This window comes from Coturnix japonica, chromosome 5 (genome assembly GCF_054131305.1).
Source record: "Coturnix japonica strain WE chromosome 5, WE-NBRP24, whole genome shotgun sequence".
NCBI classification, from domain to species: domain Eukaryota; kingdom Metazoa; phylum Chordata; class Aves; order Galliformes; family Phasianidae; genus Coturnix; species Coturnix japonica.
Window position 1 is genome coordinate 42915534 of NC_140667.1, and position 26906 is coordinate 42942439.

The 26906-nt window shown below is 41.4% G+C and overlaps 2 protein-coding genes and 1 long non-coding RNA gene across 6 annotated transcripts in view; 2 read left to right on the forward strand and 1 right to left on the reverse strand.

The window, feature by feature from the left end:
* The window catches only part of SLC24A4 (solute carrier family 24 member 4), a 77356-nt gene extending 70816 nt beyond the window's left edge, over positions 1 to 6540 (forward strand). For 2 of the 3 annotated variants that reach the window (XM_015865311.3, XM_015865312.3), the window contains exon 17: positions 353 to 6540. In XM_015865311.3, the coding sequence (XP_015720797.1) occupies positions 353 to 499 (147 nt within the window). In that variant the 3' untranslated portion in view covers positions 500 to 6540. The remainder of the gene's footprint in view (positions 1 to 352) is intronic. The other variant, XR_014946775.1, reaches the window with a different exon arrangement.
* LOC146760781 (uncharacterized) overlaps positions 1 to 9941 on the reverse strand; it is a 40603-nt gene extending 30662 nt beyond the window's left edge. The window contains exon 1 of the long non-coding RNA XR_014946776.1: positions 9805 to 9941. This is a non-coding gene — a long non-coding RNA (uncharacterized LOC146760781). The remainder of the gene's footprint in view (positions 1 to 9804) is intronic.
* RIN3 (Ras and Rab interactor 3) overlaps positions 9758 to 26906 on the forward strand; it is a 47169-nt gene continuing 30020 nt past the window's right edge. For both annotated transcript variants that reach the window (XM_085549390.1, XM_085549391.1), the window contains exons 1-3: positions 9758 to 10081; positions 23174 to 23360; positions 26569 to 26683. In XM_085549390.1, the coding sequence (XP_085405516.1) occupies positions 10035 to 10081; positions 23174 to 23360; positions 26569 to 26683 (349 nt within the window). In that variant the 5' untranslated portion in view covers positions 9758 to 10034. The remainder of the gene's footprint in view (positions 10082 to 23173; positions 23361 to 26568; positions 26684 to 26906) is intronic.

A 26906-nucleotide genomic window follows, 5' to 3' on the forward strand; every position in this document is an offset into this window, starting at 1 on the left:
TGCCCGATGTACTGAAAATGCACTATGTTCTGAAACTGAGCACCCAGGGGCCTGTTTCTTTGTTACATGAAGAACTTCTCAAGTGACCTTAAAGTGGGTTCGTTAAATGTTTTGTAAAGGGGTCTTCAGACAAGTGAGAGTAAGGCCAGAGTTTGAGTTATTGGATTGGGTTCTTACATTCTTGATTTAAAAAAAAAAAAAAAAGTATTTTGCCTTTTTAAAACCTGTCAAGAATGTATTTTTATCTCGGTCCAGGATCTCTAATTCAAGAAATCATTGCCATTTTTAGTTTATAATTGTTTCCAGAAATCTCCTTAGAGGCTTAATTAACTGACACTTTGTTTGCTTGCAGGTGCTTGGGATCCATGTAAATAAATGGAAACTTGACAAGAAATTAGGCATCTACGTGTTGTTTCTTTATGCTGTTTTCCTGTGTTTCTCTATATTGATAGAATATAATGTCTTCACCTTTGTCAACCTCCCTATGTGCCGAGAATGACTTTAAGCAACTGTCAAGGAGAGAGACTGCGGTTCTTCTGATTACCTGTGCTGTCAGTGACAGGAGACATTTCACGTTTCTACCTTCTTTCCATCAGTAATTTGAGTGTCATTCCTGCTTCAGCAGCTACCAAGCACTTTTACCCATGTGGAAGGAAAGCATACCTTTCTTGTAACATGCTAGCTCAAGGCAACCAAAGCATTTAACTCCTCTTTGGATATTGCTGCTCCGTCATGAAGCTGTGTGGACCTTACGTGGTACTCTCAAATGTCCCCATTTATGGGACTTTCTGTTGTTGTTTTCATTCTCCTTTTGCAGACAATCAAACACTACCAACAAGCTTAACAAGAAGACTGGAGAAAAATCTTTATAGTTCTTTTGCTTTTGACACTTACTTTCCATGGAAGGAAAGGAGACGAGTTCAGAACTTTTCTTGGCTTTGTCAAAATATCTCAACTACAGGACCAGAGAGTCTAAGGCACATATCAGGCATGCACTGTTGAGGACATCATTTCCCCCTTCAAGTGCTCTGCTTATAGAGAAACTGCAGTGACAGTTTTTGATGACAGTGTTGAATATTTATCATTCTTTTCAAAGAAGATGGACAGTGTGGCAGAGAGAGAAGAGGAAATGGTTATATGTTGTATCACTTCTGATGATGCACACTGTAAGTTTGACTATCTGCATACTGAAGAAGAGATTACATGCAGAAATTCATACTTGAAAAATATGTTTTATCATTAATGAGTAATGCTGTATATGTAAATATAAACAAAAATTGGTGGAATATTACACCGTGACAGATATTTTTCTTTGGCCCTCATAAGCTTATTTGTAAGTTTAGAAGAAAATAAAATCAACTGGGTGCTGAGTAGCTATCAGTTATTGCTGTCAGTTGAGAATAGTATCCAGACATAACCCAGATTGTCGGACAACAAAACCCACCTTGGTTATGTTTTAATTTAATGTGATTATTGAGGGAAGTAAGCTTACTTCATTAGTCAAGAAGCTGATACATTCTCCATTCTTTATATATTTCCAGAAACTTAATGAAGATGGGTGTCTGACACTCAGTAGTGCAGATAAGATAGAGATAGACAAAGGAGTCTAGCAAGAGACCATGGTCTTTGATTTGATTATATATAAATTTGAAATACAGTGTACTTCTTGTCAAGCCCAAGTAGAAGCCAGATTTTGGTATCCTGTCCACCAGCTTAAACCTGATATAGGGAATAACTGATGTAAATGACAGCAGGATCTGGCCCAGACTATTAAAAACAATGGGTAGCATTCCACAGTTGTAGTAGTCATAAGACTGCGAATCACCAAGGCAGTGTGCATATTTTGCATTGTTACTAAACTTTGAAGATGTATATGAATGAAAGATCTTCTAAAGAAGCACAGTTAACTTTATACATAGATTTTTTTAATTTTTTAATGTTTATAAACCAAATCTATCAACTAAAAGTTGATACATTTTAAAATATATCAATGTTTTGCACTTAAGACTACATGTAAAAATTCCCATTACTGTGTCACTGAGAACATACTAAAGAACCTTAGTGAATAAGAACTAAATTAAAAGTTCCTTGTCTCAGCAGACCTGATTAGATAATTGAGCTCAACAAGCTCACGTGTAGGACTGTTTACACCAGGCAATGTGTTTACAATTAAGGCTATTAAAGATTTATTTTGATACAAATTAAAGAGTGAATTCTGCTCTTGAGCTTTTTTAGGAATTGGATCCTTTTAATGAAATCCTACAGGAAAAGGAGCAGCATATTTGTTATGTACTTTGTAATAGGTGTCAGTATTAGTACCCAGTTAGGGTTTTTCACCTTAATTAGGTAATTGTGTAGTTAACCGAGCTAGTCCTAAGATGGAAATAAGTACAGCATTATTAAGAAGCTTTATTGAATAGTCAAGACAGTAAACACATTTGTCCTCAGGTATGTAGATGACCTTATTTCCTGGCATTCAAGACATTTCTGCTGTAGTGTAGCAGCAAAGCTGAAGAGGTTCATTTTCGTCCTTGAGTCTTCTGCCTCAGAAAGGTTATGAAAATGCACCACTGTAGGAGCATCCCTCTCTATTCTTACTGTCTTCTCTGCTATTTTTCAGAAGGATGGAATGCTGCTGATACTCTCATGATGGCTTAGATTTGAGCCTGAAAGGAGCAGAGATAGAGGCTGGGCTTGGAGAACTAGATGCCTACAAGGAAATGTTTGCTCTTCTGTGCACAGTTTGGGCAATTCAGATGTATTTATGCTACTTAATTGTAGTTCTAAAATCTAGTTTTGAATGCCTGCTTAGTGTGATGAACTGAGTTGACAGTGATGAGGGCAACGATGTTCACAGTGCCAGATCTAGCAGATTGTACTGTATCTTCATGTTTCTGAGCCAGGTAACTTTAAAAGACTAAGGGCACCAGTTTGTTCATGGCAGCTGATCCCCAGCTCAAAAATGCATGAAATTGTGTTTGAGTCCTTGAGGCATTAAAATTTTTTTTCCTAAATTGAATATCGCCTGCTCCAAAAAACAGAGTGTTCTGCTGTAGGAAGAGGCAGTCTTGGAAAATAATATTGATCTTAAATTGAATAGCTGGTCCTGTCATTCTATAGCCCTCCCTAAAACATAGACCAATTTCAGGACAATTTATATTGAATTGTTGTGCTGCATTTTCTGAGGCAGTCTCATATGCATCTTCTTTTACGAGACAGGTATCATGCCATGCTTGTCATTATAAATAACTTTAGTAGGATTCTCTTCTGACACAACCATGTGACCAGGGATATGTTGTTTGCCAAAGAATTATTAGACGCTGTATCAGGGCCTTGATGACACATGATCATATGAAGTAGTTAGAGTCCCCATGTAGTCATTACCAATATACTGAAATAAATGAAGAAGGTAATTATAGGCAAGCCATGCAGATAAATTGAATGGACTGAGAAAGATCTAACTGACAAATTGCTGTATGTCAGATACCCACTTCAGAATGTGTCGGTAATTCAGGAGAATATTGCTGAGGAATAGTGGATTAGTGCCTTTCATGTGTACAGAAAATAATTTGCTTGTGTCAGGAAACTACTACAAATTTTGCCATTTTCCAATGATGAAAAGGAATGATTTGCACTTGGCTCTCTGAAGTTTCTACAGTTCTATATTGCATCTGTTCAGGTTGGGTTTGGAAAATTTTGTAGCCATTTTGTTTTACTAACCATTGCAAAAGTTAGCTGTCTGAGTTTGGAATGTATGTCACAATGTTGTGTAAGTTAATATTCAGTTTAGGAGTGAAAAAGCTTGTGGATGTGATTTGAAAATTGCCAGCCTATTAACACTGAAAAATAATACAGTGCAGAAAGAGATAGCCCTTATCCAGCAAAGCTTAACTTCATTAAGATTGATTCTACGCTTAAAACTAAACATATATTTAAGTGCCTTGCTGGATTGATGACAGCTGAGCATGATTTTGGGCTTCCTGTCACACTCAGATCTTTTCATGTGTTGTTTGTTTTGTAGTCTACAATTTTTACTTCTCACTCAAGTTGAAAGGTTTGGCCAGAACCTGTGGACTTCTGCTCTGCTGACACCACTTTGGATTTCCACTTGTGAATGAGAGGAGAACTGGTTCCTTATCCCATAGATTTCAAAACAGCGTACCTTCCCTGGTGTACAAGTAGCATCAAAACTGAATTACAGCTGGCCAAGCAGAGTTTCTAGCAGCTCTTCGCTGCTACAATTCCACTGGAGTAGTACAGTCCCACACAGATCCACAGAGTGCAGACCTATCTATAGTGACTGCGTGGGAGTGTGGCCATTGAATTCAGAAGTGTGTGATTACGTGTAGACCATAACTCTTGTACCGCATTATAAAGTTGCATCACAAAAGTTCAGATTTGGTACTCTGATCCCACTGATACATGGAAAATATTGCCCAAATAAATATTTCAGGCTAGGGATCTTTTTGCCTAAATCTAAAAAGCTACAGTTACGGTTATCTTAAAATGACTGTTTGATGACTGCTGTAGACTGAAGTCCAGCCTAGCTCAATACCTTAAGTCTTCCCAACATGTATGGCAGTCAGACATCTTTCTCCTGGCTCAGTCATTGGCGTGCCAATTTTATTTCATGGTATGCTTGCTGCAGCTGTGACTAACGTATCATTAGTTTCCGGGTTTAGATTGTATTAGAAACATTCCTCTAATGTGTAAACAAATGGAAAAGGTCTTTCCAAGTCTGATACTTATACAGCAATTATAGGGAAGACTCTATTGTTTGATTTCCTTTGTGGCTGTGCTTTAATTATACAGACTTGATTTTATTGTGTGTTTGCTCTAGTTGCACAAATCCCACTTGAGTTTGGGTGTCTTCCATGTTTGGATTTCTTGCAATCGTAATGTCATTTATTTGTGTACCGCTGTTAGATTCTCCTTTTTGGTAGAGTGCTTTAAGCTGTATAAATGCTGCCTGATTATCCATGCCAAGGAAAGATCAGACCTAATGTAATATGAAACAGACACTAAAGTAACACTCATAGCCAGGTGAAACCAAAGAGTCTTTTTTTTCAAGTATTGAAATGTGTCACCTTTGGACATAATATTCTATCACTGCAAGGCTCAGATTCTTCACTTATTTGTGTTTAAGCGCCCATAAGAAAAGCTCTGCACCTCAGACATTCACTATGTATTTTCCTTTATGTTTCTTTGAAGTCTAGATTTTTCAGTCTTTTGAGTGATGAGATTTATATAATGGTTACACAGGTAAATGAATGTTGTTCAGCTGATACCTACTTTCCAATTCCTAACCTAGTGTGCGCAGATTGAAAAACTTCAATGCGAATAAACTGAGCGTGTGTTTTCTTTCCCCATGTGTGAGGTCCTATTTTCTCCCCTGAGAAAGCTGTGAGATCCTTCATCCCAGTCCTGAAATCTGAAACACGTGTAGCTCCCCCACAGGCTGAGATGTGAAATGATTGTGGCAGTTTGTACATCACATGTTCTGCTTCCTACCGTACTTCTGACATACAGTAAACTTCTGAAATAAAGAGTATAAGAAATTAAGGTCGCTTGGATATTTTCCTACAAGAGTAACCAGTTTGAATTTAATTCCTTTTTTGTTTTTGTTTATTTTTTAATTGCACAAAGAATGTTTGTGATTGTTGCCGTCTTGTCATGGAGATGATCTTGGTAAACTTGAAAAACAAATATAAATGTTGATTTATAGCAATAGGGAATTGTCAGAAAGTCTAAACGTTATCAGAATATATTAAAACCAGACAGGTAAAGTCTCTGGAAAGACGGTGATGCTTCTTTTCAGAGGATTTTGCAGAAAAGATGATTGCCTTCATTCATATGCCAGTTGGGTACATAAAGAACACTCAAGTCTGCTTCCCCAGCAGCGTCATTGTTCCAAATAGCTGAGGCTCTGCGGTGAAGTTATGACCAAATTCTTGCCTTCACGTTCTTGGGAGTGATGCCAGCTCTCATTACTGTCCTGGTAGTTGGCACGAATTTTCATCAGTGGAACTGAGAGCAGAATTTGGCACCTGCTTTGTCCTCCATTGCAAGCAGGTATTTGAAATCATTTATGACTGCTAAAGTAACTTCTGAACCTTTTAAACTTCCCTGTGCTTCATACTTACAGCCATTTGCAGTGCACCCTTAGGTGCAGTACCTCTTTAAATGTTATTAAAACTTTCTAGAACTGCTTACTTTGAAAACAGAAAGGGATGAGTTTGTAAACTGTAAATAACAAAATTCTATTTATCATGTTATTTATTTTTTCAATGACCGTGACCTTATGCACTGTGAATGCTCTGTGTATATGGGGTCCTTTGTACAGATGAATATATCATGAAATCCATATGGATTTAATGTGATAATTTGTTACAAAACGTTGGCATGATATTTGATTATTTTTGTTGTGGAAAGTTAAAAATAAATAGTTAAATAAGCATTTATAAAAGAGTCTAGCAGTCAGTATTGTAATGCACTATGTTATTAACATATGTACACTATCAATAAATTATATAAGAACTACTGGAGTGCTTGCTGTATTTTTCTCAGACGATGAGAACGTGTGAAGCATTCTCTTATTTACTGTTGAACATCTAAAATTTCAGGACCAAGCTAGGATATGTGCATGCACTTTCTTGCTGAAACCTGGACTCTGCTGATCTGAAAGACGGAAGGCCCACGTTTTCATCTATTCAAGGGAGAACCGCTTGGATCGAGCCAATATTTTGGGGTGAGTTGAGTGTATCACTTTGATCCACAGCAATTTCAAAATGCAAAGTTTGCCCTTTTGGAACTAGAAATGTTTGATCTGCTGAGAATGTAGTCTGCTGTACGGAGACACCAATCCAGAACAAAAACGGCAGTCTCAGAAACATCCTGATCACAGCATCTTGGCCCCATGGTACAGTGGAATCCATCGGGTTCCCATTGGGCACTGAATGCTGACAAAAGGGAATGGAAGCATGGTCTAAAAGCCCCGTAGTGCTATTTCACCTTCCCAGATACCTCGGCTCTTGAGGTAGCAGAGAAAAATATAGTCCCTCTTACTCCTGGTTGCCTGTTCCAAAAGACAGGCAGACAGCTATCTCAGCATCTCGAATGACTTCTAGGGTAGATGCGCAGTCTTTGATGCAGTATCTTCTGGGTTGAAGGAAAGCTTCTAAATTCAGTTATTTGAAGAAGGAACAAGGAATTACCTTACTCTCATATTCTGTATTTTTTAAACTATTCATTAGGCAAGAGTCTTCTCATTAATGCTCTTTGTCAATTTACTCCAAGTGACAAAGAAAAAAAGTAAAAGTTTGACCTTATTTTTCATGCTGTGTGCTTTTGGAATCCCTGTTACTTTATAAACCCTGTAATTAGCCACCGTGTTTTTGTGTATCTGCAGAAGACTCCTTGTGAAGTGGAGAAAAGCAATATCCAGCATCCTTTGACTTTTGCACAAGGGTTTGTTCTTTGGTATATGCTATGCTAGCTGTTTCTAAGGAAATGACTCCCTCTTCCCTAGAGAATTTACTTCCAAGAATCAAAATCTGGCTGTAGAAAGTACCCGTTCTTTTAATCCCCTGTACATTTGACCTCATGACCCACCATGACCCGTTATGTAATAGGCTTTATAAAAGGCGCATAATCTATGGATTAGTGACACAATAGGCATGACAGTTCCTGCAGGAATATACTGTGATGCAACTGCATCCTACTGTGTGGAGAACAGAACTGTCACGTAATCTGTGCATACGCTGAAAGCACTTCAGTATAACCAAGGTGCACTTAAGGGCTTCTCTCATTTTTAAACCTTCCCCACTGTGCCAAATGGTGTGATTTAAGATGGAAGGAGTGAATCAGCCCTAAAAAAAGACAAGAATTCCCCCCCCCCCCCCCCCCAGCTACTAGCTCACACTGAAATCACAGCAATCTTTAGTCTAAAAATTAGTTTCATGGATATGTCACATCTAAATAATTCTCCAAGTATTGAAATATTCAGTTCTTTCTCTCAAACCTGTTTGGCTTGGACATGTCTCAGAGAAGTGGCATTTTGCAGTGTTTGTCTCTCCATGGAAGAGCTTTTCCCAAATCATGTCAAACTAAAAAACCACCACTATACTGGATTTTGTATTCTGTATTTTTGCTTTTTTTTCCTTCCTGGGTGTTTTTAATAATACTTTTTGCCTAACAGCATCTTTGGAAATGCCCATCACTTGCTGAAAACTGTTCTTACACATCTGCAAGTCTTATTTTTTTTACTAGGGTGACTGCATCTTTGTGTAATCCCAGATTACTCCATCTGAGTAGGTTCATGCTCACCTTTAAAGCTGTATTTCAAAGTTGCCAAGCAGGAGAACAAATTTGGAGTGTACTTCTTCTTGGACCTCCATGCCCAGAACCAATAATACTCCAGCTAACAGGAAGTCATGAGATAGGACAAGGCTGCAGAGAGGGATGAGTGAATCTCAGCCAACCAGTTTGTTTAAGAGTTAAATGCAACATTGAATGAGTTTGTAGTTCTCTAAAACTGACAGCGTGAGTTGGAGCAAAGAGGTCATTAATTTAGTAGAAGAGAATGTTATGAGATACAATAACAGAAATATTAAGACTGAGAAGGCAAAAAGTCTGGTCTGAAATCTGATAATTAAACAGTAAGACACCTGTAGCAGGGTTGTGAATTTTCCATTGTGCAACCTTTGCACCAGCTGTTTGGTTTTCTAAGATAAATCCTTATAGAAGCTAGAAGATAGGTTTCCTAATGCCAACAGAAGTTCAAGATTTGACTGAAAAACCCTTGAGAAAAGTTTATCTTGAGTTACACGAGTTGGTCTAGATGACAGTAAGGTTCCCCTGGTTCCTCTGAGCTCAGGCTAGCAGCACAAGCTCTGTGCTCTACACAAGTCTAGTTTCTCTCATGCGGATACACTGGGAGCTGCCTGATCTTTCCATTTCTAAAATAGGCTGTATGGCAAAGTAGTTATTGGACAATAGAAATCTGAGAAATTTCTTCCAAAAAAAAAAAAAAAAGCAGAAACAAGTTAACCATCACCTCCTTCTCTGTTCCACGCAATTGCTTTTCTTTGCCTCAGCTTCATATTTCTACCTTGCTTTTTTCCATTATGCGTTCTTCCAACATCAAATATTTCCTGAATAATAGAGCTGCCAAACAGGAGTGCCACTAGCCCTGTCTGACAGCACATCTGTCAGCTCCCAGCCTCCACAGCTGGTCTTTGTTCAGTTGGGTTTTCAGTACAGCAAACTACTCAAGCACTTAAGTAACTCCAGGTCAAACAGACAGCTGTTCATTTACTAGCAGTCTTACAGCCTTATCATTACCTTCTGCATTAACTTCTTTGCATAACTGTCCTCTGCCTGTGTAAGACATTTCATTTTCTAAGGTCCTGTGTAAATATAAAGGTTTCCAAGCTCCATCTGGTTCCAGTTACTCAAGCAATAGAAATACACATGCTTCAGGAATTTGCAGACGGAGACTTAATACTTCGCTGCCTTATAAAATCCTTTACAAAGTTCACCATGCTCTGTTGCCTACTGATATACCTGTAGTCTGTAAAACAAACTCTCCTGTATTTACTTAAGTTAGAAAAACAAACTAGAAGCTGACAGTTTCAGGCCCTTCTTTCTAATAAGGTTAACCTGCCTTCACTACTAAATATGGCTTTCTAATACACACACACACGCGCGCACACACACACCCTTGACCACCAAAGACTGCCTCTTCCTGAAAACCCCTGTTCGTATAAATACAGGAAGTAGAAAGAAGAGAAGCTAAAATCAGACCTTCTTGGTAGTTTGCTTTCATTTCAGTGCTTGTTTAATCGTCTGTCCTCCGATACTGCGGAGCCTGAAGTTGGTTTTAAACATCCTCCCCCTGCTGCCCCTTGAAATATCATCTTCAATACAAATCCAAAGGATGTGGATGTTCTGCTCAGCGATGGAAAGGAATTGCTTTCTTTACCAAGGAACTCTAAAGCCACTGTGAAACAGAAAGTGTCTTAAAGTTTGCTGTAATGATGAAAACATCAGCCGGAGATGAGGGAGCCAGGGATGACTCAGGGTAAGTCCTGAAACTTACGTGACTGTTTGTTTCTAATAACTACATTGCTTTGCTTTTCCCGCTTAACAAAGAGCTCTCAACTGCATTTGCAAGCTGGCTGGGGAGCGCTCAGCTATACATTCACACTGGTGTGGCATGTTCATGCTATTATATACAGTATTTCCTTTAGCTAACGTGTTCTAGCTGAAAACAAACAGCACTACCTTTATTTAGCTCGAGTCTCAGCTATTTAGGGCAGAATAAGTGCAGATTTTTAGCTGCCATTTAGGGCAAAGGACAGAAGGGTAGATCTGTGCTTTTGGAAACATGACGAATCTTTTGTGGGAGGCTTGCTTTATTTCTGTTGAAATGCTGAGTATTGGGTAAGGGCTCGTCCATGCAAGCTGGCAGTCTCTCCAGCTCTGCGTAACGAAGGTATGCACAAACTGTGTCTGCAGACTCCCAGGAGACTTCAAGTGTGCTTTTGATTAGGAAAAGATCCCAGGCTTTCCTTGCTCTCAGTGGACAGGTGCTGCACCTTGTGGGTTCATGCTCCAAGAAAACATAGTGGGGGAGAGAATGGTTTTGATTTGGAGGACAGTCAGCTGCTGGGACTCCAGGATCAGGCTGGAATCTGACCAAGGCTGTTATATCTTAAAGCTGATGCCTGAAGCTGAACATTTCTGTTTCCTGTTGAAAACAATCAGGGGAAAATGACATAGCTGCTGAAAACTTCCATCACCTTCCTTGGAAAAACACGTAGTACCAGATTATAAGAGTGGTTTTTATCTGACACATTTAGGCGGCTTCTCTCCCATGAGTAAGAGCTCCCAGATGTGTCTATGTTGGGTGCAGTAGAAGAAGCTGTATGGGTGGATGGATGTGTTATGCTTGCATTTTCAGTCACTGACTATGCTACAAGTCAAACTTAAAAAGGGGGCAAAATGCTGCTGGTAGGCAGCTATAGCCCTGCCATAGCACTGTTCCCACATGTGCACGTGGAATGAAGGGGACAAAAGGAAAAGCCTTGCTTTAGTTGTTTTTTACTTCACATTGCAAGGAACAGTGTCATTCCTCTTCAAAGGTACAATTACTCAGTTCAAGTTAATGTCAAACACTAAAGGATAAAGATCACACACACAGCCTGAAGGAAAAAAATAAAAGCCAATCACAGTAGACTGACAGGAGGAATTCAATAATCCAAGGCATTTGCACTTTGCAGATATTCCCTGCATTTGTGATAGTTAAGATGCCACTGACTGAGAAAGTGAATGATTTATACTGTTTGTCTCTTTCTCAGCTTGGCTGAAGGCAGCCACATGCTTGCAAAGATTTGGGTTCAGTTTAGAGCTGCAGGAGAAAATAAGCCAGAAGCCCTGGACTTCAGTGTGATAATCTGAATAATATAACGACATCCCTTTATTTCAGTACCTGATTGTTGTTTTTTTTATCCACTCTATTAACTATCACCCACTCTTAAATAAGTATTCATATATTTAAAAATTCAGTTCCAGCTCTCTCTACGTGCCACAATATTCCTGAAGATCCTCAAAATTACACCTCAGCTTGCATACTTTATGGCCTCCAACACATTACAGAATTACTCCTGACTTATTTTCTGTTATGGTGCTGATGGAGAATTTGGGCCCAAAAACTGCATGAGCAATTGCTGAGATTGTGCTTTTGTCCACCTGGGTCTTCAGGGTATTAATTAAACGTCAAAGCTTTCTTATGCACACAGAACTATGACAGTGCAAATTGTTATAGGAGTATGTTGGCAATTTGGAAGGTATCCATGTATCTAGTCCTAGTAATGACTGAAGGGCTTTGTTTTGCTCGTAGCAAATCAATAGGGCAGTTTTGCTGACTTACACCTCTGAAACAGACTTAAGACTCTGGGGAGAAATCTATGTCTGAAACTAAAAGCTTTGCAGTGATGTGTGTGGGGAGGAGGGTAATTAACAGAATTAATCTTACTGAATTCTTCCAAAACGGGTTGGTGAGGTTCTAACCAGTTATCCTGACCTAGAGTCGAGCTAACTCAGCTAGGAACGTTAATAAGTGATGAGAGATCATAAAGCATCTGGAGAGATGTGAGCTGATTGAGCCCTGTGACCATGGTTTCATGAGAAGGTATATGCATCCATTCCAACATCTGGTAAGTGCATGGATGAGATGATGAGAAGAGCAGATAGGAGCTGAGACAGATGTCTCCTGCAGTGTGCAAATATAGTCTTTCAGAATAGTGTCTGGTTAAGGCAATTGGGATGAGCTACAGTGGTTCTCTCTTCCGGGTGACCAGGCTAGTTAATGAAGTGATGATTGTACATCCCTTCTGAAACATGTCTGCCATCACAACTGATAGTGATTTCATGCAATTTATGTAGAATAAAGAGGTGAAGAACTGGAGGAGTGTGAGAATTGAACCTCTCCCATCAGTTCACAGATTTTAGCTTCAAAGAGGAATGTTTTGATTATCTAATCTGATCTCCTGTGCAGAGTAGGCCGGAGAGCAATTCTGGTAAGCACTCTGTCAAAACCATCACTTATGCTGGAATGGGATCTTGTAGATAACTTGGCCAAAAAATGTCTCATGTCAAGTATCTCTCCTGCAAGATTACACGCCTAGCTCTGAAGTGACGTAAATAAATCCAATGCCAACATGTACAGATAAGTAAAAAACAAACAAAAAAACCCCATAGCTTTTCTCTAGAACTGTCCTATGAGAAGACCTATACATTAACCTTATTTGAATTAGTGCACAAGTTCTGTTAGCTCCAGGAGGTCTTGAGCACAATGCAAAGTGCTTCTCAAAGAAAACCTCAACCTGGAATATGTGAGGTGCAGTGTCTAGATGGGGTTGGCAGGCAGTTCAGGCATCTGGAAACAAATGAGTATTATCAAATCACTCTGCTGTCTGTCGAGATCTGACAAAGGAGGAAATTTTCCATTCCCAGAGGATGATGCTTACTCAGGAAGGAAATGGCTGTGTTGCACCAGATCGGGAAATTACTGTAAAGATGCAAAGAGGTGCTCTCTAAAGACACGTGAGTTGGATGCCTTCAGAGAGTGGTTTTGAAATCCCCTGGAATTTGTTCAGCAGCGAAGTACATTTGCTCACTCGTCTTGTGATCACCACCAACCTTAGTGACAGCTTTGAGCACTCTGTGCAAGTGTGCTACAGCAGAAGGCAACTGTCCCTTCTCTTGCTAGGGCACAGACCATGCTGGAAATACTGACCTTGAGGAGGGAATTCCTCATCACCGCAGACAGTCCCATATCGGTGTTGATAGAAATGCAGACACCAATACAAACACCCTTCTGTTCAGCACCTTTCCTTTCTACTACAACTTCAGCTAATTTCTTGCTTCCTGTCCTAAGTGGGTTTGCACTGTTTTGTATTGTTGGCTTTCCAGTCTAAAGGCAGCATGGACTGTAAAATGCACATGAGTGCATGCACCTGTTTCATTCTGTATGTATTGATACCCACTTTGATCAGTGTGTCCTGGAGAGTAGCTCTGAGCGTTGCTTGGCAACTTTGGGTTCACTTCAACCTTTACCACACCATATGTATGTAGCTCACATATCTAAAAGAGGATTTATTTTGCCTGTTTATTCATACGTGAATATAGATGCTTTTCTGAGGTCAGCAATATGTGAGACTCAGAAGGATCTCTAACATGAACTAAAAAAAAAACAGACATGGAAAGCAAATAGTTAAAATTGACCTATTAGAAAAAAGAAGCTGCAGTAAGGTTCAATTCCCAGAGCTTTAAGTGCTTGCCTGCTTCAATTGCTAAAGAGCACAGAAACTTGACTTAGTGAAACTAGGCCAACATATTGTCCATCACAGACTTCTAGCCATTTTGGAGGGGAGGAGGGTTTTTTTCATTTGGGAATAGAAAGAATATTTCTTTGGAGGAGTAACTAGAAAGAAAAGGCAGCTGTTCAGAATGACTGACCGAATTCTGACCACAAGAACTGTGACAGAATCCACAGATGGATCTGTAAGAATAGGGTAGGTATTGCCATCAAAAGACACTTAAAGCTGTGCAGTGTCCCTGGAGTCTCATCAGCCTTTCCTAACTCTATGTTTGAAACATTCATACTGCAGAGAAGACATTAGATTTGCCTTCGGAAAATAACTACAGATTAAAATTGAGAAGTATGTTTTGCAGCACTGAAGCAGTTTGAGGTAAGGGCTCTAATCAGCAACACGTCCTTATCCATACAGGGGGTTAGGGATACTATTGCAGTGCAGATATGTTGCTTATTTTTAATAATCATCCAAAAATTCAAGACTTCCTTTCTGCTTTTGCCTCTCTTTACCACAGTTGTCTCATCCCATTCTCCCAGTTGTTGGCAATCCCTACAGCACTAGCATGCATGTGGCTATATTTAAACTGTGTGCCAGTGTCAGTCCAGACCAACTCCAGAGAAGAGGATCTGAGACAGAAATCCATCTCAGGCTGCTGTGTGTTTGCTTTTCAGAGGGACAAGGCAAGCTTTCAGCTTGTGTTTTTGATTGTGAAGTTCATGATTGAGTGCAGGATAAATAGCACTGCAAAGCAGCTGTGGTCAAGTAAGCAGCGTTATTTAAGCTGTGCAAGTATAATAGAGCAACAGGCATCGCCCAATATGGTAAATACTGTGGTTACAAGCCCTTCCTCTGACTGTTTTGTACCTTTCTGAGCTATCCAAAGTAATTCTACCCGCTTCCAGAATGGGATCCCTCAGTCAGAATATCTTGCCAGATTGGGGATGCTAAGGTAATGCTTCCCTTGGGAAGAAGTTTGGAGTGCTTAGCTCCTCTTTGCCTGCACCCAAAATAGTATAACTTTTTTGCAAGTGAAGATGATTACTCAAGCAGCAAAGGATTAGCAGATGTGAGTACTGCATAGCTGGTTATGTTAGTCACATTTTCCTAAATAGTTATTCTATTAGATGTATGCGAGCCAGGGAATGCTAAAGAATGTAGTTCTTTTCAAACAGATGAATGTATGCATACACACTGCAGTGTGCCTTTCCCAAACTTTCCATCACTGTTCAGCTGAACAGGGAGTGGATTTATGCCTGAGTAAAGGATTTCTGCTTTCTGCATTACTGATATCTTTAAAATGGGAAAAATATTTTCACTAATCGTAACGGCATTGTATGATTAACATAAAGCACATGTATGTATAGAGTTCATGCTAGTATAAACTGGGTGTTAATCCTCTCAGCAGCCATTCAAAGAGAGATATTTACTACCGCTACTGAAGGAAGGGAAACTGAGGCATGAGCTGTTTTGGCAATTGTCACCCTGTAGCCCAGTTCCCTGGATTCTTGTTAAGCATTTAATGCCTGGCCTTTCCCCAGACCATCCTTTAAGTTTTGGGTAAGGCCAGAAACAGAATCTAGTTCTCAGAAAGCCTTTTTGGTGGGTGAGTTTCCTGCTGGTTAGGACACTGAACCAATGTCCTTAGAGGTGACACAGCCTCTCAATCTGAGGCGAGTGGAGCAACAAAAGTGAAGTGATGGGAACGTGTCCAAGTGGGGTCGGGGGACTGCACCTTCAGCAACATCCTGCCATTGCCCTGAATTTGGAGGAACATGAAACCATGCCCTGAGAGTTGTTCTCTGAGGTGTGACTGCAGTTCTAGTTCAGATCTGGTCCTGCAAGAGCTGGGGCTGCTGGTATTTGCTCTCTAAATCCTCAGGCTCTGTGGGGCAATGTTACATCTGGTGGGGCTGAAAGACCTGTCTTGCTACTTGAAATAGTCCCCTGACCATGTTAATTGGTACTTTCTACTTACTTTTGCAAGAGTGAGGCATCATTGGGGAATTTCAAGTGTTTTGTTAAGAACAACTAAATACATCCAGCTTTTTGGATGCTGGGGAAACCTTACCAAATGTAGGAAATCTGCACAGCTCAGGTACCCTCCAACTTTTGGCAGAACAAGAAGCAGTCGCTGCCTCTGGTGAGCTGGGTTAAGTCGTGTGCTGCTTGGAAAACTTCACCAAGGAAACAGAGACCAAAAAAATAACAGTGCCTGGAGACTGACAGCTCTGCTGGCTACCTGCAACACTGATCTGCAAATTGCTAGCAGACTTGTAGGCAAAAGAAGGTTGTCCCACATATTTGGCTAAATGACAGCCTGGGACCTGGCCCAACCTTTCATCTTGCTTGCCAAGAATTTTTTTCTCCCTTCTCTTTCCTTTGTTTTCCCTTGAGTTCTCTCCAAGGAATCTATCACTAGTGATGCTCCATGCAAAAGAACAGGCACTGTGCAAAGCTCAGAGCTTCTCTTGCTGAATCAGCAGACAGGAAAGAGGTTGACTTTGGGTTCCTTTCCTTACTGTCAAGAGGACAAACGTTTAACATGGAGCATTTTGAGGAGTTCTGTACTGAGCTCCCATCCTAATACTTTCTCTGACAAGATACTTTCTGACTTCATCTTGTTGCTGACCTTTCCAGACAAAAAGCAGAGCACTGGGTCAGAGAGCTGTGCCTAGCACAAAGCCCTGCACCCCTCATGCCAGAAATGAATGGCAGCTGGGAGGGGAGAGTGGTCAGAGCACGGATGTTTTGAAGACATTAATTATGGCAACAGTCTTTAACTGCTGTGAAGATGCAGTCTTGGGTCATGGTCTATTTATGTCTCAGTTCTGACAGTCAAGAGACTGTAAACACTTGTTAGAACGAGCGTGAGGTCCTGTCAATGACTTAGCTGGGACTGTGGGAGCTGACAGACTTACCTTACTGCCTGGCAGGTTTTGGAGTCACTTGCTGAGCTCCAAGCTGCCTCAGAGACAGCTGGCAGTGTCTGACACCTGCTCCAGCAGGTCCTCATGGTCCCAGGCTGCCCAATCAGCACATGATAACGAGGGCCATGCCTGTCTGCAGGCACATCATTCAGCTTAGCCCAGCAAACCAGAACTCCCATCTTTACACAGGGAGATCAGCACCTCTCAACACCTTTCCACACTCCTGAATTATCCCAACAAGCCATTTTCTACTTTATCTTCTTCCCTTGGTGAAACCAGTCACTAACTTCACCTCAATGTAAATGCAGGCAGAGATCCTGTCAGATCACAAAGCAAGAAATAAGCACTGTTTTCCAGTCTCATGTCTGCACTAAATCCACTCACAAGGTGAGGAAAGCGATTGCTTTTATAATTATCTTATGGCATTTATAACATTGTATAACTTTTGTTATTTTGGCTAGATTTTTTTTTTCTCTCTGACTTGTCATGCAACTTTTTTTTATATATAGTGTTTGAAACAGAATGGTTTTATGTAAGCCATGTTACAACGTATTCATAATGAAGTCTCCTTTGTTTTCCATTTCCCTTTCCCCTCTTTGAATGTAATACAGAAAAAAAAAAAAACATTCCCAGGGTTTTCTTTTCCCTTTTCCTTCCTGGCTTGATGTGCTGGGAAGGAGTGAGGTGAAACCTCCATCAATAGCCGTGGCCCTGCAGCCAAAGAGGGGGTGCTTGGAGCTTCCGGCACATCACCTGTATCTGAAAGGCATGGAAAAGTCATCTGTCCAGAAGCTCTCTTCTTTGTGGCAAAAGTGCCTTGCAGAACCACAAATTATCCTTCATTGCTTGCACACAGAGAAACATCTCCAGGTTTGCTGATACGATGAAATTCCTAAGAGAATTATTTGGGTTTGTAACAGGCAGAAGGCAAATAACCCAAGAGTGCTGATTACAAATACAGGGGAGAAAAACTTATCTTTAAGACAGCCATCGAATGTTGTTAGTAAGGAGAAGGCCAGTAAACCTTGTACAGGGGGAATTTACTAAGGCTGGAATGTGTGTTCTGACTGAAGAGAAAGACAGTTGATATTTTGAGACAAGTTGCTGAATGCAGAAGACTGTGAGTGCAAGGTTACATAAAGAAAACAGTAAAATTACTGAGCAACATACAAGGCATGTTACACAAGTAGAATACGTCAGCCCAAGCTCCCTGTGATGCTCACATGCACCCCATATGCCATCTGTGTTCATCTCTATATTCATGAATGCAGGAAACAGCTGGACTGAGGAAAAGAAGGGTTTTGAAAGGCCTCTTCCTTTAGAGAATTTTTATGCTTGCATTTATCTTGATCCTGCCCACATCATGGCTGTCAGGGAGGGACTGCTGGTTTGCTAGTAGAGCTGAGCTGGGTACTAGCAGAAATGTGAACTCATTCACATTTTCTTTGGTTTTCTTGTGAACATGCAGTTCCTTCTGACAAACATGCATACCTTCATAGTCTGTGTTTGTAATGGAGAGGCAGACCTATGGAGCTAGGAAACATAGTGAAACTAGTAACTTAACAAGCATTTATGGACATCTCCCTCCTCCTTATAGGGCTCCAGCAAAACAAGGCTGTTCATGGGACCAAACCAGAGGCTCTGGCAGGGATATTGCCACTGCTTCATTGTGGCTGCATGGTTTGGTACTTCTATTACTGCTACCTGTACATCAGTGGTTACACTGTTCACCCATGGACCATAGCAAAACTTCCTCATTTTTGTGATCCCTTCTGTTAATTTCTATGCCCAGTGATTTAACATCAGGTGAGCTCTTCCACCCCTGATCCCTCTGTGCCCACCAACAGAACTCTCAGATGGGCCAGGACTTGCTCCACTTGAGTCCAGGTGGAACCAGCTGGGGGAGGGGAGTGCCTGCAATCTATGTGTGCTGGTGTTCACAGAGATGGGCAGCTGGGAAATCCCGGGTGAGTAATTAAGAGCTTACATAAGTGAGCCTTTAATTTCAAGGTGCAAACCTTCACTGCTGGAGCTGAGGGTGTTAGTATCAGAAAATGAATTAAGCTATGAGCTATGTGGATTTACCATACCTTTCACTTTTTGGCAGCTGGAACAACTGCTTCTGTGGCTATTAAGGAAGGTGCTTTGTGAGGTGAGTGGGGAGGTTGGGACATGCAGGGCATCAACTTTGGGTCAGAGACCAAAGAGATGAAGAGTGGACATAAAAACTAGCGTGGAAACTAGGAGAGTAGTGAGCAAGAGGAAGTGCTCTGCCAGCCACAGGCTGTCCGCAGACCACAGTTTGAGAAGCACCACTTCCTGAGCTATGCAGGCAAGACCAAGGTGGACCAGTAACACAGTGCTCTGCAAGGCGTGGAGCAAAGCCTGTTTCACAGGACACACTGAGCATCTCATTGTCACTTCCATTATCCAGTTTTTAGAACTTGGCAATGCAGGAATCTCCTGTAGCTTGCTTACCTGCCTACATCTTTTCTTCATCCATTGCCAGGCTACTAAGAAACTCATTTATTTCTAACTGCAGAGTGGCAATCACTTTGAGAACTCTCTTTTTCCACTGCTTTTTGGCTGTTTCTTTGATTGTGGACTTTTTTATCTGTTTGTTTGATATGTGTCTGGTCTTCTGGCTCTTGTCTGAAAAAAAAGTGAGTCTGAATGTCACATTTGGTGGATAAGGTTAGTTATTGTGCTGTGGGTCACTTTTTGGCCCTCTCATTTTCTCAGTACTCTGTTTTGTGATGAAATATCTCAATAAGTTCTAAGTTGGATCCTGACCTCCATTCTCTCACTTTTGGGGAAGCAGGTAAAAAATTAAGCAGGGTCACCTAAACCAGGCCCATAAATTACATGAATCTCTCTCCTCCATTTTGGGTTACTTTGATCTAAACTGATCAAAGAAGCAAAGATTGGCTGACTTAGTAGAATGAAAGGAAGGCATTGAAAAATGACCACATCTAAGATAGAAGTAAAATAAAGATTTGTGTCTGTTAGCTTGAGCACTGCATAATTTTCCTCCCTCCTCGGTAAACTGGAGGTAACAGCACAATTGTCAAAATAAGGATTATTCATGATTCTATTTAACCAGAAGAATTAATATTAAACCTAGACTGAATAGCAATGTATGTAGCATGTGAAGGCATGCCCAAACCTGCATGAAATTTGATGGAATGTATCCCCTTGCAATTCTGGTGATTTCTAGGATTATTCAGCCAGCAAGCGTGGCTCTTAATTTCTAAAGCAATGAGCCACGATGGTGTCATCACTTCAGTGCACAGTCACTGTGCAGTAATTCAAATCACCATTGTCATTATGATTACTTAGAGCCTAGCAACCTAATTCCTTCTGCCAAACTGGGGCAGGTGTGTAAATGTAATCGCTGTGCAATTAATGAATCTGTGTTGCCAATCAGTCTGCAGCACAGTTTCCTGTGTCCCAGCTGAGTTCATTTTGCAGAGTGGCTACAAGATTTCAAAATACTATGCAGTAAGAACTCAATAAAGAAATGAAAAGCTGGCAGCTCTAGGATCAGCTTCACATCACTCATAACAGAAGTGAGCACTTGTATCAGTCAAAGATTGTTCTGGGATGGAAGGAGAAGGAGGATAGGGTTAGCCAAGCACAGTGTTATTTCTTGAAACCATGAGCCTAGAAATCATTCAGTGAATGAATTCTAAGTGAGAGAAATTAGCAAAGGCTGGCTGCTCATTGCAGCGGCCCCACAAATCCCTTCAATTGGCAGCACAGCAAGAATCTGGAAGCTGCCCATGCTCCCTCCTCTCTCTGCAGCTACCAGAGCTACCACAGAGCCAGATTAAATTGGTGGATTAAGCACTCCCACAGTATGGCATCTGGATCTTTGTGACAGCTGTACCCAGGACAGAAGTCTGGTGCTGTAACTGCATCAACTGGTGTATCGTGGGTCACAGCATTACAGCTAAAAAAGGTTTGTTCAGTCACTCCTCCCTATTTCTTAACCTGCACGGGATTTGGCTCTGCAGAGTGTTTGCTAGTGCTCCAAACATGGTGTTTTAAGGGATCTGGGCCATGCATTTCTCTCCCCCTTCTCTTGGGAACTTATCCATCATCTGTTTTAACTCACTGTCAGGAAGCATCTAGCCTGACATTTCTCTGTTTTAATATGACCCCATTAATTACTCCTTTTACCTTTCCCTTTTATTACAGCCTCCATTTTGCTGGGATGTTCCTGCACAGGTATCACAGCCTACATCCTTCCTTCTTTGCTGGGCTGGATTATGAGGGGCAGATTCCCCCCCAAAGGACTCTCCTCCCTGAGGGCCCCCAAAAGGCTGAGTTGCTGTTCTGCCAAAAAGTCTCATCCACCGCCTTTAATTATCTGCACTGAAAATCCCCACACTCAAACCATGCAGTGTATTAACACAGATATTTTCTGACAGTTCAACTTTCTTTCTATATGTCAAGTCTGGAATGATTTTCTGTTTCTCATCTGTTCCCTAATGCTTAGATGATGAGCCCTATGTGCAGCCTCATGCTTTGCGAGTTCAGCCCTGCTATTTTTCCTCATGGGTCTGTTGTTCTGGCTGCCAGGACCACTTTGGTGCAGTGAGGAGGACCCCAACCAGGCCACGTCCTTGGCAGAGGGATGGGTGCCTCTGCCAATATCAAGGCTGGGTTTTCCCATGGGGAAGGCCATGTGTGAGCTCATCTCCAAGTCTGAGCTGCTTTGGGTTATTTCACAGCCTTTGCTGATACCCTTGATTCCCACCAGATGATGGTATTCCTGAGTATTGATGCTTTGCTGGTCCTTTTCCCATTACATGATTAAAGGGTAATGAAGTTCAGCATCACTGGAGCTGGTTCAATGCATGTCACCTCCTGCTGATGTAGTAGGGCATTACCAGCACCAGCTTCCTTCTGCTCTGGGTTTCACACATCATTGGCACAATCAGATTCACGTTTGGGTGACTGATATAGGGAGCAGCTATCTATAACAACCTTATGGACTATTTTTCTATATCTCATCTTTGTTTTCCTTCAGTTTGTTACTTCTTTCCTGTTACCAAGTATGAATGTTGCCATCTAGCACATTTCTTTTTGTATGATTACTAGAGTTTTCCTTTAGTTTCTACTGTAAGTAAAGAAAAGCAAGAGGCGAAACAAGTCACTGTTTTACTGCTTGCTCAGATTATACTGTTTAAAATCATGTTCTATCATATATGAAGGAAATTTCCTCACCTACGTGACAAGATTGACTTTCATCACAAGCAAAAAGAAAGCATTTCACTTATTTCTATTTGCTTTTTTAAGTGCTTGATACTTAAAGAATGAGAGAGTTCTCTCATTCATATTATCGTCTTTGCCTTGACATTGAAAACGAACTGATTAAAGTCAAGTGTGTGGACTAATAGAGTCCTGCTCTTTCCAGCTCTTGCATTTAAGCAGAAAAACTGGTGTAGAAAACATGTTACTATGAGTATGTTCTCTCTATTTTCTTTACTTATAAATCAATTAATTACATGAATGATGAGCCCATACCCATGAATCTATAGCATCATCCAGGAGAGATCTTAAGACCAGACCTGACAGTAGTTCTGCTGTCTGCAGTGTAAAGCACATCTATAAATACTCAGTGGAACCAGTGCCACAGTTAGAAATCAGCATTTTTTGTCATTTTGCCATTAAACCAAAGGGACTAAAAAGGAGTAGATTTAATGCCTTGTCTCTCTGATCAGAACAGGAATCTAAAGGACAGCATGTCCCACATCTCTAGTATTCTCAACAGTGAAATTTCAGTATTCTTATGTACTGCAAATAGCTGAGAATAAGTGGCAGGGACACATCCATCTCTGTGGCCACCAGCCACTCCAACCAGTGCAGCCTCAGTAATCTGAGCAGGGAGCGCTCACTGCTGATTTAAACAGTGAAATAGATGTCTTTGTCTGCCTTTTTGCAGATTACCTGAGGGCAGCCTGGCTGTGTGCAGAGCAGGGCTGCTAGAAAGTGAAAGCTGTTGGTACCTTGCTCAGATGAGGCAGGCGGATGAGCTGAAAGCCACAGGTCGCAGCAGAAAGCACTCTGCAAACCTGTGATCTGAAAGGCAGTGTGCATCACTAGCTTGAGGCTGTATTCATTAAGACAGGGCTTATCTGTCTGTCGGGGCTGTCTGCCCTGTGCCCAGTCTGCCTCTATCAAAACAAGACATATTTTGCCTGATGCACCTCAAGGAGCTCTCTGGATGTTAAGTGCCCTCTGTGTGTGTGTATTTGTATGGCTTGTGGTATCTGTGTGTTTGTGTTTGCAGTCCTTTCTCCCCCAGAGTCTTCCATCTTCAGTTCTTCTTTTACAAGGGTCTCCCTTTCTGTGTTTCAGCCCCAGCAGTGATACCAGCGAAGAGGAGAAAGAGACACATCTCTGTAAGGCCACTTCCATACGAAACTGCCTCTCACTGCCAGGAGTAAGCATCCTTGATAAACTTATCAAGACCTGCCCCGTCTGGCTTCAGCTGAACATGAACCAGGAAAGAGCTGCAGCGATTCTTGGCAAAGAAGCAGCAGGGGTAAGTCCAGAGCAGTTTCATTTCAGACGACCACATTTCCTGCCCCTGGAGGAGCTGGTTAGGGGAGCAGTGCCCCTTTTCATGTGGAAGCAAAAATATTTAGCAGTTTATATTCTCTGTTTCCACTGCCTTTTGATGCTTTAACCGCTCACAGTGTCACAAGACAAACTTAGTGGCTTTAGGGAGCAAGAAATTCTGTCTGTCTTTATTTACTTGGCATCTCCATGAAACAATATGGTATCCTCTTCACCATAAAACTAGGTACCTGTGCCTGGCTTTTCCTGGGTTCACTTCTCTGTAGACACCCTCTCATCTGGCCTTCTGCTCTGCGTACATTTTATTTCTAGATAGAAATTGTGAATTCAAAGAATAAATGGTATACATAATTAAAAAAAAAAAAAAAAGAAGAACAGAAAGATCATTACTTTGCAAGAAGGAAATCTTCCCAGTCAAGACTGAATCAGGATTGAGCAAAGTCATAAAGATTTCCAAGATCTTGAGATTTATAGAGTGGTTGTTGGCCTGGCACAAAGTGGGCAGAAAGAAGCATTCTTCACTAACCTCTGTCCACAGAATTAATCCCAGGAACATTAACTGCAGAGGGAGTACAGGAGGACTGTGACTGCTCTGTTGTTGCTCAGGCTCAGGAAAGTAAAGAGAAGGAACTAGAAGAGCTGCCTTCACTTGTGTGTGAAGCCATCAGGAATGCAGGAGATCTTCAAGGGGTGTAGTGGATGAGAGTATCAACAAGTGATCAGCTAGACCAGGCTGAGGAATCATGTTGGCAGGTTTGTGTATGAGCTTTTCTAATAGTCCGCTCCCTGCGAGGAGTTGTAGGCAGCCCCCCATTCTCCTCTTCTCTGGGCTGAACAAACCAAGGGGGCTCAGGAGTTCCTCATATACATCTTGCCCACCAGACCTTTCATCATTTTCTTAGCCCTCCTTTGGACATACTCTAATTCTTCTGCGTCCTTATGTTGCAGCCCAGACATGCACACAGTGCTCAAAATGAGGCTGCACCACACAGAGCAGAGCAGGACAATCCCTATCCTTGCCCAGCTGGCAGTGCTGGGCCTGGTGCACCCTCTGTATGGTTGGCTGCACCTCTTCACACCTTCACACCTCTTCACAGCACCTTCACTCTTCACACCTCTTCACAGCATGATTTTGGCTGTGGCTCTGCACTGGCAAATGACAAGCTGGCATGTGAGAGCACCCAACAGCAGGAGTAGGCTGCCAGCTGCACTGGACAGGGTGTGCTGGTGCTGTCTTGGTTCTCCTGCCTGCTCCCTGCTGCACACCTGAAGCTGAACAAGCTTTATACCTCTCCCAGTGAAAATGGAAGAGGCTCACTGGTGTTCCAGTCCTGATCCAAACAGCAGGGTTAGGTACAGCTCAGTAAAGTCCACCTTCCTCTCATCTTAGCATGGTACAATTTTAGCCTTTGGAGCCATGGCAACCAGGCTCAATGATCAGAAAACAGAAGTGATTCATTTCCAGGTTTCGCTTCTCTCCTTTAATTTCAGATGAAATACTTGACCAAAGTGACGTGAGATCGTGCTACGACCCAAAGCCATGGTAGTCTCTTGATGTGTGCTAGAGGGGCTGTTCTATCACAAGGGTGGTAAGATCCAGGGAAAGGGAAGCCTCTGTGGCTCCTGACTGCAGAAATTCTGTTATGTAGAAGGTAGGAGCTGCCCAGCATTAGAAATAGCCATGCCTCAGACATGCACCTATTTGTTGTGCATTTATTTGGATTTTCTCTGCACTGTCAGTGGATCTGAGCCCGAGACTCAAACTCTTTGGAATATCAGAGGCCAAGACCACAGTACTGTATGAAGTTGCAAAGCTGCATCAAGTCCATGTGTTTGGCGTAGTTGTTTTAAAGCAACGTGAGACTCTTATGACTTGAAGACATGCCGAGAAAGGTCTCAGCTTCAACACAAGTTATTTTTTAATTCCTCTTTCAAGAAATTAGCATATTCTTGGCAGATTTCCCATGCATTGATCGATTAATCATTTTATCAACTCAAACTTATTCCTAATATTAATATGCAGAATCTAGAATTAGCCCAAATTTTAATTCCGTTTTAATGAAAATGCTTTGACTCTTTTCAGCTGCAAGCTGCTATCACAGATAAGGATACAGATTACTTTGTATCTGCAGTTACAAGGTACAAGCTAAATATATCCTTGACAATGAGCTCTAATTAGAAACGTAGTTTGGGAGCTCATGCAATGCAAAGAACAAGATATGTTTCTTTCCCTCTTCCTCCTCCCCTTTCTCCCCTTTCCCTCTTTTTTACCTTTTTCTGTTTCTCTTTTCCTCCTTTATTATTTCTTTTTTCTTTTTCCCTGTCTTTTTCATTTCCCCCCTCCTTTTTAAATTCTTTTTTTCCCCTTTCTTTTCTCTTTCTCTTCTTTAATCCTTTCCTCTTTTTTTTTTTTTTTCTTCTCTCCTGTTTTTTATTTTCTTCTTTGTCTCTTTCTTCCTTCTTCCTTTTTTTTCCTTTTTGGCATTATTTCACTGGTCCCATAGGGATGGTACCACCTGGAGGCACATGGGCAAACCCTGAGGCTGGAGCTGGCAGGAAATTCACAAAATACAACAAAGACAAGTGTGCAAAATTCTGCCCTGAGAAAACTTAAGCAGCCTGGTCTGGCCTCATAACTTCACCCAAGGGACTGGACAAGAACCCCTCTGTGGCCCATGCCAGCTGGGATGATCTTCTGTACCCATGATAAAACTCTGCTACGGGACACAGTGGTTACCAGAACCGTTGGCCTTGTGTTCCATACTTAAATCCTTTCCCTCTCAATGTTCAAGTGAATTCCTTGTTTTGGACATTAACTGGGTCATTCTAGGAATTCTTTGTGGTTTAGGGCACTTATGTGAGGAGCATCACTTGACAAATTGGGAGTGCAGCTTTATACTGTTCCATTAGTGAAAGAGTTTGCCTTGAGCTTACATAAGGCATAGGTGATGCAAAGAAATGTTGCTGGTTCCTTGGCAGCTCTGAATTTCATCTGGACAAAATGTACTTGTAGATGTTATTTTTTGTGATGTAAAGCTTGACCAGGAGGAACGAAACTAAATAAGACCATAAGACAGATTGAACTGATAAAGAATTTCATTGTCAATGACCTTAAATAATGTTCAGAAGCACATTTAGTATATCTAAGCTTGATTGCTTTTCCCCCTTTTCAGATGTTCTTGGTTAGGAAAGAGGGTAATGCGAACAACATGGTCCTTGCAGTCTGCATGCCTGTCCAAGGTGATGCTCCTGGTGTGCTGGAGTACAACATTAAAGAAGAAAAGTCAAGTAAGTTCTTTACAGTCTTTTCTCTCACCCTGGTTGTTATACAGAATCCTCTTGTGAACACCAGCATTTATGTAGTCTCATTTGCAGTGCTCAGCTTGTTCTTGTGACAGGTAGCAGGTCTTGATTCCACAGTGTAGTCTGGTTGCTATTTCCTGCAGCTGCTTTACCTCAGCTCCCCTGCAGTTCTGCACCTTGTGTTATCATTTACAGACGTGACAGGAAA